The 15,069-nt window shown below is 33.2% G+C and overlaps 1 protein-coding gene across 1 annotated transcript in view; it reads left to right on the forward strand.

Moving 5' to 3' along the window:
• LOC110115724 (squamous cell carcinoma antigen recognized by T-cells 3) overlaps positions 1 to 12,021 on the forward strand; it is a gene marked incomplete at its 5' end in the record, with an annotated part of 43,233 nt that extends 31,212 nt beyond the window's left edge. Inside the window, 4 exon segments of the mRNA XM_020849051.2 lie at positions 8,781 to 9,152; positions 9,377 to 9,469; positions 9,869 to 10,028; positions 11,666 to 12,021. Of these exon segments, the coding sequence (XP_020704710.1) occupies positions 8,781 to 9,152; positions 9,377 to 9,469; positions 9,869 to 10,028; positions 11,666 to 11,871 (831 nt within the window).
• Positions 12,022 to 15,069: the final 3,048 nt, after the last annotated feature.

A 15,069-nucleotide genomic window follows, 5' to 3' on the forward strand; every position in this document is an offset into this window, starting at 1 on the left:
ATCCTACCTCCGAGCACGAACCTATATCCGATCATGAACCTGTACGAGATCATGAGCCTGCACTTGCCCGATCGAGCCTGCCGTGAGTCCAAGAGTTTGCCTCCCAAACATAAGATGGTCTCCCGCTTGCAAATCCACTTCCTGATTACAATCCGACCAGGTACATAGACCACAATAATTCACCCTTTTTTCGTTCCAGACATGAACAAGCCGCACGAAAACCCTTCTCGTGCGGCTTTCACTTATTCCAAATTGAATCTCACCCTCAGGAAAGAATGCCGCATATGCCTCCCTATCCCACACCTTCATCGTCTACTCAAGCCGTAACCCAAAAACTCCCGCACGAAGGCCATGTGCTCTTCTCCTTTTCACATGAATATAATATTTCATGAATTTCCTATCTATGTTATCCGCCCCTAACCCTCTAACCAGTTTTATATATTTATTATTCAATTCACGTGAACCTTCTATTCATTGCTTTCTAATTCAGCTCAAACTGCTTGGGATTATTGCTTAAAGGAAAAACAGTCCGAATTAATTGAAGAAGACAATTTGAATTGCCTATCTCTACTACAATTTTCGGCCCTGTCTGATCCTTGATTTTGGTTGGACGTATAAACAATATAAAATTTTTATTGAACATATTGTGTAAGGATAAATTCAAATGAAGACCTCGTGCCGTTGATTTAAAATCCGGCTGAGATGGTTTCAAAATGATTGCATCATGCCGGTGATTTTAAATCCGGCCGAAATGGTTTTAATCAAAGGCCTCGTGTCATCGACCTTAGGTCTTGCTGGGAAGAAACTATCGACATATGCCGTCCCGATCTCCCCATGAGGGGGGATGCCAGGAGGCTGCCAAAATCTCCCGGAAGATTGCAGAAGTTAGAAAACAATGATTAATTTGAACTTTTAAAAATTAATAAATCTAATTAAATTAAAACCTTAATTAAAAAAAAAACTTATTTTCAATTTTAATAAAATGTAACTATTCATTTAAATCAAATGTAATTTAAAAAATCTAATTTAATTTAAAATAAATCACATTTAATCTAAAAATCTGATTTAATCAATTTAACATAAAATTCAAGATAACCAATTTTTGAAGTTCACTTAATTTAATAATCAACTTTAATAAATTAGTCATGTTAAAAAAAAATTAAAATTCGAAACCCACTAAACTAATTTTAAAAATCTCATTAACTAATTAAATTTAAACAATTTAATCAAATTAAAAATTTAATTTCATTAATCAACCAAATTAAATTCATTAATTCAATTAATCAATTTAACATTTAATTAAATAACTCATCAAATCAAACAATTTTCATTTAATTGAATAATTTAAAATTCATTCAACTGATCATAAAATTTAAGTAACCAATTTAATTAACTTAAAATTTAAAATCAACCAACCAATTTGAAAAATTTCACCAACCAATCAAATGAACCAAAGTAAAATGTGTAAAATTTATAATGTTCATACTAACAAAACTAAAATAACTCAACTCAAACTCACAACTAAAATACAACCAACAAACTCAACTCAAACTCACAACTCAAACACAACCAATTAACTCAACTCACAACTCTCAACACTAAAACTCTCAAACGTCATTGCTCTCCAAACCCTATAAAAACCTTGTACAATAACTCTCAAACTCTGTACTCTCAAACACTGCGAATCCTCTAAATTTTGAAACATCATGAGCTCCTACAACAAGCAAATAAAATTTATTAGCTTCAAAATTAAATTAATATCAAAATAAATGCTAAAACAGGAAAAAGAATAAATATTACACTAAGCTATAAACATAAAGTTGAGCAGACTACTAAAAAATAGAACTGAAAGAGAACTAGTAATATCAAAATAAAAAATAAAACAGGTTAAAGTGCGGAACTACTAAAACAAGGAAAGAAACTACGGTAGCAGAAATACTAGTGTCACATAACAACAACTGAGGGCTAGTAAGTGTCGAGTAAATAACTGAAAACCACAGTCTAGTATCAAGCTAACAAACTACTATTGTTTACTCAAACAAATAAATAATTAAATTAATGGGCATCCTAGTCTATAGGGCTAAGTTATAAGACCCATTATTGGGTCACTTCTAAGTGAAGTAATAAAACCTACATTTTAGGGAATCTCTAAATAAAATGTAGTATCCCTAAAATCTCAACCAAATTCAAACGAGCAGTTTAGCTTAGAGGGCTAAATTGTAAGACCTGCTAATGGAATACTTACAGAGGGAAGCAATAAGACCCTTTTTACCTAAATAACTAGGCAACTTCTAATCGGAGTCATGAGATCTATTATTTGAAAAAAATTTAGATAAAACATCAAACCCTCAAACAAAAATCAACAGACAGCTTAGCCTATAGGGCTATGTTATAAAACCTACCAATGGCTACTTCTATTAGAAGTCGTAAGCCCCGCATTATGGGCTAATTTCAATGAAAGTCGGAAATCTTGACCCAAATTTGAACACCCGAGCTACTTCTAATAGAAGCCGTAAGACCCTCTTCAATTCAAACTTCTGAGCAATTTCTAAACAAAGTTATGAATCACAAATCAAATTAACTTATGGGTATTCTAATAGATATAAATCTCAAAACCTCAATAAAACTAAAATTTATATTTAAACATCTCAGCCTACTTGGGATTCCTGAGAGGAGGCAACATATAGCTACTAATCAGATTCCCTTGACACTATGGTTAATAATTGTTAGTGTTGATAGATTGAAACCTATAGTATACCCCAGATGATGGAATCATGGGATCTTGATCGGGTTTACCTCTATTTTCCCCACAATTGAGACTAAAATCACCTAAAATTTATTCATCCTTAATCGAGAGTTCTCTCTTAAATGTTATGAGTGGTAATTAACTGTGAGTGATTGCGCTCATGAGAAGTAAAGACTCAGATCTAATTAAACCTTGATACTGCCCTCATGGAAAATATGGTTAACTACAATTTGATTTAAGGAGAATGAAATCCTATGTCTATAAAGCAGGATTCATGCCTACGCACCATTTTTCTTGAGCTAACAACCGCATTTGTTTGTGCCACACCATAAACTCCATTTCATCAAATAAAAATAGCCAAAAATCTCTGAAATAAGGTTTAACTTTCCCTCTCCAAGTAAGCCAATTTTGACTTACAGGTGATATAGGTGTAGTAAGAGTAGAGGTCTGCACATGAGTTGGTAGGGAAACAGAAGGTTCCACACTCCATTATGAATAACATCAGGCAACTTAATGCTCTTTAAATGAGCAATGGTGGTGCTGGGAATATCAAACTGCTCTTCAATAGTTTTATCATGATACCAGGGAACTCCAAAAAAACAGGAGATTGCTTTCAGGAGTTATATTACAATTCACGTATGTAGAAAAATTCTCAGCAACCATTTTAATCCTCTTCCAAAATGTAGAGGTTTTGGAGTGAGATGAACTCCAAAATGTGAAGTATTCCCTTTCCACCAATCAGCAAGCGAGCTCTGAGATGAGAGAACCCACCAAATCAAGGAGTAGTTGTAAGCCAAGTTGAGATCACTAGTTCAGGGAATGCCCAGTCCACCAAAAAATAGAGTTTTACTAGTATTACTCCATGAGACCAGATGTAATTTCTTAGTGTTATAGAAAGTGAGCATTTAGCTTGTTAGTATATTTAATGCAGCTTTTAGGTAATATGGAACAACGAATCCAATATGTGATAGTGTTCATTATTGTAAATTTGATGAACTGTAGCCTACCAACAAGTGAGAGGGATTTGGCTTTCCATCCCTCGAGAATGAGAGTAATGTTCATCAGAGATTGAAAATCAGAGTTCAGAAGCCTCCTAGTGGCACTAGGGATCCCAAGGTAGGAAAATAAGTTATTGTTACTTTTCAGGTTAATAATACTGTAAAGAGCATGCTGGTGGGGAGTGCTTTTAGAAAAAAATAATATTGCTCTTGGAGGGATTAATAACTAGCCTGGATGTTGCTTTAAATTTGTGAAAATATTGTTTAGAATTTGCAAGTTAGTGGAGGAAACCCTGCCAAAGATCAAATATCATTTGCATATAGAAAATGAGAAAAATTATTCTCACCAACAACAATACCCTCATAAGTCTTGTTACATATATGCTGCTCAAATAAGCTAGATAGCTGGCAATGCAGATAAGTAAGGTGAGAGGGGGCATCATTGTCTCAAGCCATAAAATGAACTGAAAAACCTTCCTAATACCCATTAATGCAAACTGAGAAATGAACATTCATGATGCAAGACATTATCCAACCAATGAACTGTTGAGGGAACCCCTTAAGATGCATTCTATGTAAGACATGTTCCCTGGCTAAAGAGTCAAAAGCTTTAAATATACCTAATTTTGTGCAAAAGAAATAATTGTTCCCTTTAGAGTTTAGCTCAACAAGTAATTCTTTTGCTAGAATGATTTTGTCGGTAGAGATCATGCCTTTAATAAAATCATATTGGCTATTGTGAATAATAAAAGACATAATATGTTGGATTCTAGCAGCCAAATCTTAGAAAAATTTTACAAAATGTGTTGCAAAGGGAAATGGGTCTGTAATAAAAAATATTTCTAGCATAATGTAGTGTCCGTAACTTTAACTTTCTTAGGGAGATATCCCTTGTTGAAAAAGTGACTAACCAAACAAACTTGAGGACCAATGGCATTGCAAGTAGAGATATAAAACCCAAAAGTGTACCCATCTATTCCAAGGGTTGAATCTTTAAATGCAGAGAAGATAATAACTTTTTTTCTCGTTGGTAAAATAGGAGCTATTAGGGAGGAGAGAAGATGAACAGGGATAGTATGGCCACAAGGGATGGGGTAGTCATGAGTAATGGGGAAGGGTTTATTATTGAAGAGGTTAGAAAGTGTGTAATAGCCACTGCAGGAATGTCCAAATGATTATGAAAATAGCCTTGATCAGTGCAAATTTCCCTAATGGAATTATCACATGTGCTTAGATCAAACTTGATCCTTTACCAGCAAATGGGCAAAGTTTACAAAATTTAAATGATAAAAATATGAATTATGTAAAACCTCAATGATGATTGTGTTGAAAGAAAGTCTCAATTGGAGGAGACTATCATTAAAATGCAATGTATGCAATAGGGGTGTCAATATTTGACACGACCCGAAAATCCGACCCAAAAATTTCGGATTATAGGGTCAACTCGAACCCGAAACGGGTTGGGTTCGGGTTCAACAATTCGACCAGTTTCAAAAATCGGTTCGGGTTCGGGTTGACCCTCTAACCCGAAATTCACCTGTTTTTTAACCCAACAACCCGAGATTCACCCGTTTTTTACCCAAAAAGAGGAGATTGACCCGTTTTTGGACCCAAAAACTAGCATTTTTTTGTTGGCACCGGGTCATTAAGGTCGTTTCGGGTTTACCCGGGCCCAAAGTAGGTCGGTTTCGGGTCCGAAAAACCGACCCGTTTTCATAAACGGGTAGGCTTCGGGTTGACCCGAATAGTGCCCGGTCAGTTTCGGGTTCGACCCGAACCCGACGCGTGACCCGAAATTGACACCCCTAGTGCGCAAGATCGAACCTAATCATCTTTAGTAGGCAAATAGAGTCAACAATATTCAAATAACTCAAAAATACAAATTATTTAAATTCCCAATGATGTATGTGTTGATAATATATATCAACCAAAGAAAATCTTATCATCAAAATGCAATATAAATTTAGATCAAAACATGATCCTGTACTGGCAAGTGGGCAAAGTTGTTATGGTTTGGATAATAAAAATGAAATTATTTAAATCCTTGATGATAGTCACATTGATAGTAAATATCAACTAAAGAGGATCCTATCATCAAAATGCAATATAAACTTAGATCGAACCTGATGCTCTACTAGCAAGGGCACAAAGTTGGCAAGGTTTGGATAATAAAAATGAAATTATTTAAATCCTCGATAATGGTCATATTGAAATTAAATCTCAACCATAGATGATTGTACCTTTTAAATGCGTCTGAATTTCTACAAAATATAAACATTTTAAATGGCGTAAACACCCCTCGATGATAGCCCACACATGAATTATGTCCTGTAACTGGTAGTTTGTCCCAATGACTCTACAAAGTAAATTATTATGGCAGGGTCCTTTAATTGGTAGTTTGGCCTAACAGCTCCACATAATAAACAATTATGACTGGTAACCTTTAATTGGGTGGTTTAACCCAACAACTTCACTACATTACAGTCATGATTATAGTTTGTATGCTTTTGAATGGCTAATACCTTTGAATAATGAATTATAGAGTAGACTTGATAGGGTACAAAGCTCTTTGTTAATTATGGTTGACTTAATTTATCCCATAGTTAAACATTCATCTCAAGTCTACAAATTACCCTTATATAAAGCAATCCATTGGTAACAACAAGGATCTTTTGGTATATTAAGTCGACTATCTCCTATTAGTAGACCAGGGACTATGATGACTTGAGACGATAGAATCATAAGATCTTAAGTGGGTTCGTCATTATCCCCCCACAATTCACTTTAAGTGTGTGGGGATAAATTTTTAATCTTAAATTCTTAAATATGCTTTTACTATATAGTAAATACTTGGTGTCTACCTAATGTCAAATCTTAATTTAAAATGCTCACTCGTGATCAAAAGTAATAATAAAACATAGGGGAACATAGGGGCTTGATCCTATAGGAAATCAGACCTCATATCTTAAAGTTCTCACATATTAGAGTGAAATATCTAGGTGGTATCCTATCTCCAGCAAATTTGTCTTCCAAAAATTTTCTCTGAAACATAATCTGTTAAAACTCTCCCCAAATCAACAAGGAGGTCGGGGCACCCTAAAGCCAAATTTTCATAGCCCACACACGAATAATGTAAATTGAGGATATAATGGATATACAACTTAATTGCTTCGAGACAATTAAAAGCATATCATAGTAAATATATGATATCCTATATCTTTTTGAATATAGTTGAGAGATTCTTATGTATGATAGATAACACCGGTATCGGTGAACTCTATAAGATAGCCTTCCCTATATCAAAGATGGAGTGCGAAGCTAGATGTGTAGAAGTAATATTCTAGAACACATACAAACATACATATAATAATAATAATAATAATAATAATAATAATAATAATAATAATAATAATAATAATAATAGTAATAATAACACTAAACTAAAGGTCATGTATAATATCACTTGCTCTCATCAAACCACCATAAGCTCTTGTTTGCTTCACGCACTCAGCATCATCATAAAAGACTTTTTATGTGTTGTTCTCAAGACCTGTTGAGAGATGACACGTGTGGTAGAGATTGTTTGTGGGGAATTGGTAACTTAGAATCTTGTAAGTAAGAGAAGCAAACTTACTAGGAGAAATAAATCTGTTTATGGGAGTTTTTAAGGATATAAGGACAACAATCGAGAAAATTGGAGTATCACTGAGCACAAAGAGGTGGTAGAAATGACTTATTTTTGTCTGTTTGTAAGCCTGATATACTAGGAAATGAAATGTTGTACATAGCTAATGCCAAACTGCCATGTCCATTTATATAGCATGATTCATTGATATACTAGATAATTCCTCCTTTGGAATCAGCTAATTACATATTGATCTTTTGATAATTATTATGAGGATAGAATATACAATGTTTTAATAATATTCTTATAGATACTTTTTATGAGAATAAGAGAATGACTTTGACTTGCAATACATGTGATAGTCCCACAGATTAGGAATCCAGGGCCTAGGTCTGACTACCAGATCAGAATCCCGCTAGGAAGGAGTAAGGTAAGTCATCATATTTGATTTAAAACAATTTGCATAAGTACTAGCAATAATATGAGGGCTTGCTTGGCGTCAATTTTTAATTTTTATTTTTTAAAAATAAGTTAATGTGAGAACAAATCATGTTTGGTAAGCTGTAGAGGATGAAGTTGATGAGAAAATTCACTTGGATTCATCGTTGCAATCACTAGTCTCTTATGTCTGAAGACTGCCCTTTAACCCATTGCCAAAATATTTTAAATATTATATATATTTTTTAAATTGAATAAATGTATAAGAATATCAAGATTATTTAAAACTCATGTTATAACTTAAACAAAATAACAAGTAAAACAAATTTAAAAAAAAGAAACATAAATAAAAAATGACATGGCCTCGTCAAGATACTTGTTTGATATAAAGGAGAGATCAGGAAAACTTGAAAAAATGAGTTCAAGTGGTAGGAAGAATCATGAAAAGACGTCCTTTGGTGCCTTTCATTAAGAAGAATAAATGGAAGCAGCGGTGATTGAATTTGGATTAAAAATCTGCATGAGCAAGGGTTTAAAAGGAAGAAAATTGATTGAAAAGGATTGCTTTAGTCCTCTTTGTTAAGAAGAGACAAATAAGGATGGACAGATTAAAAAAATATGTTCATGCTTATTTTAGGTTTTTGTTTGGGACGACTTTTTACTGCTTCTTAAAGTAATTTTTTAGTACAAAATTTAAATTTTTTTACCAGCAAGTTGTTTTAAGAAACAGTAAGAAAGTCATCCCAAATGAAACGGTAATATTTTTATATGATGGACAAAATATTGGCAATAAATAACTAAAAAGAGGCGCTCACGCCTGAGGCACTCAAGCTCTGGCTTTTTGTTTGTGTGGCAATATCTTCTGATGGTATAGATATTTTCACTTTTTTGACTTATTTCTTCAAAGAATCTCCATTCAATTCTAGTCCCTCATTTATGACAATTGATGCGTTGTTATCTGTAATCATTGTAGGTGACACCTCGTTTACAAGAGCTGATGGCTTACAAATCGCAGCAGGATTCTAAAGGTTCTTTGTCCACTCAGAAAGATGGCTCAGTTGCCGTAATTGCATCACAAAAACGGAAAGCAAATAAAACTTATGGTGATAAGCAGCCTCCGGCAAAGAAAAGAAAAGACGTTACAATTGAACGATCTGAAACATCTATACCTGTTCCTACCAGTACTTCGAGCATTTTGGATAATGTGAATCAGCAGGAAGAAACATTGCAAGACACTGGGGATCATGAACATAATGTTAAAGGTGTTGAAGATTCAAAGTTGAGCAAAACTAAGATATTTTACACTGACAAGTGTACTGCATTTATATCAAACCTTAGTGTTGAGGCAAGTTCTCCATAATTTGTTGACTAGATTTTTTTTTGTACTTCAATTTGTATTCATGGTGAGCCTTAATTATAACCTGGAGGTCATGAGCTATAGAGCATCTCTTTGCAATGCAGGACTAAGATTGAATGCTTCAATCTCTTCTTAAATACTGTATTAGGAGAAGCTTAATGTATTGAGTACAACTCTGCTTGAATTTGCATCTCAGCAGCTGTCCTTTGCAGGCAAATGAGAACCACTTGCATGGATTCTTCAAGGATTCTGGAGGAGTGACTGCTATACGCTTACTTAGGGACAAATTCAGTGGTAAATCAAGGGTGAGTTCTATTTTTTCCCGGCCTCTCTTTCTGTGACATCTCACTGGTCAAAAGCATCCTCTCATTGGAAGTTGTATTTGATCATATTTCTTTAATACTGTTTGGTGAAAGAACAAAAGGTGTTTCATCTTAACATAGAAAGAACATGAATAATCTACTCATCTTGATCCCTCTAAATTGAATTATCACCATTTTAATCTTATTATACCACTGCATTTTTTTATCAGCTTTCAACATATTTGTTGATATTCATTATTTATGTCAATCTGCATTTCACTTTGGTTCAATAATATACAAAAAGGCATCTTACACACTTGAAAGTATGTTCTTTCTTGCTAATTTCTTGGGTTTCCGCTTGGCAACTGGAAATTTCTTTAAACCATCTAAAGTTTTCTACAGGGGTTGGCCTATGTAGATTTTTCGGATGAGGAACATCTTGCAGCTGCTGTTGCAAAGAATAAACAGAAGTTGCTTGGCAATAAATTGAGCATCGCTCGCTCAGATCCCAAGCAAGGACGAAATAAATCTTTGCCTCCCAGCATGAGTTCTCGTAGTCAAGGTACACTTATAAATCTTTCGTGGTGTTTATATCAACTATTTGCATGGTCAGTCTTTCTACTATTCCTTGTTCATGAATGAATCAAATTGCACACCATTGGTCTATTATGATAAATTATCTACACTCCTTGATTCCTGCTAGGATAGATTCTACTCCACTGATTGTGAGATTGAATAAATGGATAATGCTGCTAGAAGACGCTAACTTCTTAGTACATAGTAGTCATCTGCAATACAATGTAGTTTGTGGAAAGGGAAAAAGTAGGTGCAGGTTAAGGCTTCGTTTGGGACGGCTTTTTTACTGTTTCTTGAAACAGTTTTCTAGTACAAAAATTTTTAATTTTTATACTAGCTGCTTCAACAAACAATAAAAAAGCCGTCTCAAACAAAGCCTAAGTCAAATTGGTTTTCGTTATCATTGATTTAGATTTTTTTGTGATAAAGAAATGTGTGTAACCAAAACAAGTTTTTTTTTTTGTAAACCCTATGATGCACCGACACTTCTCCTCAAAGAGGCGTGCAGTGTCTGACGCCATATCCGACACGACACTCCTCCGACACGTGTCGGACACGCCAAAAACGTGTCCGATTATAAAATATTAAATACAAATTGGACACGCGTGTCCGGACACGCGTATCTTAAATATTTTATGATTTCTTTTTAAATATAATTTCTTGTATTTTGCGGGATTTAAACTAAATTTCTTATTTCCCATTCACAATACCAAATCAATGTCCGCACTTAATACCCAATCATCAAATATTCTCATTTTCATTTCTTTTTGGCAGTGAAGGATTTTCATCTCCTCTCTCGGTGACTGATAAACGACATCGATGTCTGACTCTCGACATCCTGATACTAATCATTTTAAACACAAATTCTAGTTTAATGACTTATTATTTTTAAAATTATACTTATTTAATTTTTATACACTATTTTTTAAGTATAAAAACTATAATACCGTGTCCGTGTCCTATATTTTCAATAACTGACGTGTCCCGTGTCCGTGTCATGTCGTATCTGTGTCACCGTGTCCGTGTCTGTGCATCATAGGTGTAACCAAAACAAGTTAGGAGAGTAACCAAAACAAGTTAACTGACCTGATGGTTCAAATTTGAATGAAATGTTATTAAGCTGCCAAAGATTTGTTGTTTAAGTTAGAAGCTGACTAATTTAAGTCAGCTGAAATATCAGCTAGTTGAAAGTTCCAACATCTATACAAGGTATTTGAACTCAATTAAGTAATTATTGTTTATGTTTACTAAGTGAGGACGTTCAAATCCTAAAACACCCAGATTTGCTTCCTTGCTAAGCATCTTTCCTATGAGAACTTCACTGCTCTGAAACCCAATTTAATGATGCCCAAGAAGACAGGAGATTATTACGTGCAAAGTCTGAATCAGAGAACTGTCCGGATTCTATGAGTGTGCACATTAAAGGCACAGTTATTGTGCATCAATGCACTTTATTACACATACTCACAAGAACCGGATGAAGCTCCGGTCCAGACTCCGCACATAATAATCTCTCCAAGACCGAACTTTACAATGAAGAATTTACCAATTCCCTATTTACACAGAATTCACTGGATGCCATCGAATAAAAAAATTCTTCCTTATTGTCATGTTTCTCTGCAGGTAAAGGAAACCTAAGCAGAGGATCTGAAGCTCCTCCAAGAGAAGAAAGTCGCAACACTGCAAAACCTGTGAGGAATATTACCTTTGCAATACCCAGAGCAGTTGCGAAGCCATTGGGATGGTCGAAAAGAGAATTACCAACTGATGAAACAACCGAGAAGCCCAAATCAAATGAAGAGTTCAGAGAAATTTTTCTGAAAAAATGAAGATTTACGCCTTCCTCTAAATCGGTTTGTATGGCTTATATGCGAGTTTTTAACCTGCTTATGTATGGCTTTTAAAGTGAAGGCCTATATGAATTGAATTTTAAACATTAAAATTTTGGGGGATGTACATATATATATCACTATATACTATACTATTTACATATCTAACACCTAAAATTTTAATATTACATATATACCACCTATAATTCATTTTCATATTAAATATGAGTGGTATGAATGAAATATATGAGTGGTGAGAATAAAATATAGGTGATATATTTGATATTAAAATAATATTAATATTTTACATTTTAAAAATTTTGAAGATCAAATATTTATGGAAATGATTTACTTTAAAAGATGTAATTTGTTGTTATTATTATTATTATTATTATATATTTAAATATAATTTTTACACCATTTTTTTAATTTTAAATTATATTAAATAGCTCCTCAATTTCATATCTTATTTACATAATCTCCTCTCTTATTCTGCATATTTGAGATCATTCTCCTTAGTTGATAATTGTTGATTAAAGTTTTGTTTGGGATAATTTTTTAATAATTTTTTTAAAATAATATTTTACTACAAAGATTTGAAGCGTCGAAAATTTTATATTAAAAATTATTTTTAGTAGAAAAGTTGCCCCAAATGAAGCAAGGTTGCATCGAGATTGTGTATTGCATGAAGATCTCTATAAGAGTCATAACAAGAAAAAATATGTAGATTTAAAAAAAAATTTATTGATTCATCTCTTAGGAGTTAAAAATATTTAACGATATAAAGATTTTTTTTAAAGTTATTTATTTCTTATATATATTATATATATATTACTAAAAAGCTAATTTTATATATTTGTCTGAAATGAAGCTTAGGCTATGATTTCGTAAGCAGACAAACCAGGAATTATACTTAAAAAGGTTGTTATATATGATTTTGCCAATGCTATTATTATGAGAAGTCAAAGCTTGTTAAAATGTTTAGCTTGTTTATTAACTCATTTAATTATTTATTTGATTAATTTAACCAAATCAACTATATAAAAATTTAATAAAAATAAGTACAATCAATCCTCGACTTGAGCTTGAGCCAAACATTAGTACCTTATAGTATGAATAAACCAAGTCCAATTCATGATGTGCTTGGCTCTACTTGACTTAATTTAGCGCCGGGTAAAAAATAGCGTAATTGTAGCTCTAAAGTTATTTAAAAATTTTATAGTTTTAATTTATAAAATGGATATTATGTTTCAACAGTAGAAAATAATATTGCATATGGAGAGCATTAGAAGGTATTTTTAAATCTGAATTAAATGTTTGTTTTTCAGTATTATGGAGGAGATAGACTGGAATCTGAGTTCTATTCTCGACAGAATGGCATATAATAATGTGCGACTTACAAAAAATTTTCTTCAAAGTCAAGTTGAGGATGTGCATACACTTCAAAATCTTCACTACAAATAAGATAGAGCACTCTTCCATATATATCTATGTAAATGCTACATGAATTCTTGTTAAAATTTTAAAAAACTTATCTTACAAAAGCGCTAGGAACCTCATTTAGGATGGCCCTCCATTTCTCAAAAACTCTATATGAGGGAAGTTCCTTCCTATGTTTAAATAATCCTAGCAAGTCACGTAATCTAGGAAAGAGCTTGTAAAATAAATTGATTGCAAGGTTTACACTCCAATGCATAATGGATCCCAGTCATATGTGTTGCAACTCGGATTTTCGAGTTTATGGCTTTCATAATAACAAACATAATTGATTGCTTCTATGTGTCTCCTAGGATTTGTACTGTGTATTTGTTTTTTTGTGTACTAAAATTTCAGGTACATCATGCACCATTCAATGAAGATTCAGAATTCAAGATTGAGTAGAATAGGATATGCTAAAAGAGTATGCAAAATTTATGTATGCATTTTTTTAATTTTTTGAGTCAAGTCCTATAAAGGTGTATGCAAGCCTGGTGATCGTTCACACACACACTCATGGGAATGAGATATAGAGAGAAAAATTGGAAGAGTAATTTTTTTGAACTAATCATACTGTACGATATATATCGTATCATACGATCAGCTTATCAGCTAATCAATGGCTAATTATGTAATTAAAGCTATTTGAGCTAATCATAATAGATGATCTTGATCATAAAGGACGATCAATTAAAATCATAATATTAGCTGCTAATCATAATTTAAGCAAAATTTTGAAATGCAAATTTTGTATTATTTGTACTATACGATAAGTATCTATGATAAGTATCGCATTGTATGATGTAATTCAATCTTGTTTAAATTAATCATATAATTAGGGATCAAATTTGAATTAAATGGTCCAGTAAGATCGTATTGTACGATTGGAAAAATCATACTATACAACTCGAACTTTACATGGGATGATATTTTATCATCGCCAATCGTACGGGATGATAATCCAATTTGATTGTAATAATCATATTGGACGATGGTCATATCATACTGGACGATCAGCTTAAATACTTTAATTGATCATACAGCTCCTTACTCTTTGTATAGTACTAATAACGATATATTGAACTAATCGTAATGTACGATCAAAGACGACTGAATTAAGTTTTTAGAGTTTCTTGAAGCCCTCTATTTAAGCTTCTTCTAAGATTTTGTATGAGTCTTTTTGTCATTTATTGAGTTATTTCTTCTAAAAGCTTGAAGGGAGAGTTTAGAGCTTGGGAGAGAAAGGGTGGAGTTAATTTGTGAGAGAGGGAGAAGTTCCTTATGGGTTGCAAGGGAGTGTGAGAGGGAGTTCCCCACGACTGCTCCGACATACTTGCACCGTAGTTCCTCCATGTGTCAAGGTTTGTCTTGAGGGAAGCTTTGGGAAGAAGACCTCTTTAGTGTCAAAGGACCTGGCTACTCTGCTGCACCGGGGATGGTTAAAATGATTTAAGGTTCTCTGCCTCACCTGAAGGTTGAAAAGGATTCCACGTTCTCTGCCTCACCTAGAGGGTGAAAATGATTCCAATGATAATTTCGATCAAGTATAAAGTTTATTTCGCTATTTGTGTATTTTTTTATTTATGTGTTTTTTTATCTGTTTGTGTGTTTGTTTATCTGATTTGTGAATTAATTTTATGTATGATTATATGTTCTAATTTCCTTCTACATATAGTTCAATTTTAGGTGTTGTATTTTCTCTATTTTTTGTAATGACAAAAG

This window comes from Dendrobium catenatum, unplaced genomic scaffold (assembly GCF_001605985.2).
Source record: "Dendrobium catenatum unplaced genomic scaffold, ASM160598v2 fragScaff_scaffold_306, whole genome shotgun sequence".
Lineage (NCBI taxonomy): Eukaryota > Viridiplantae > Streptophyta > Magnoliopsida > Asparagales > Orchidaceae > Dendrobium > Dendrobium catenatum.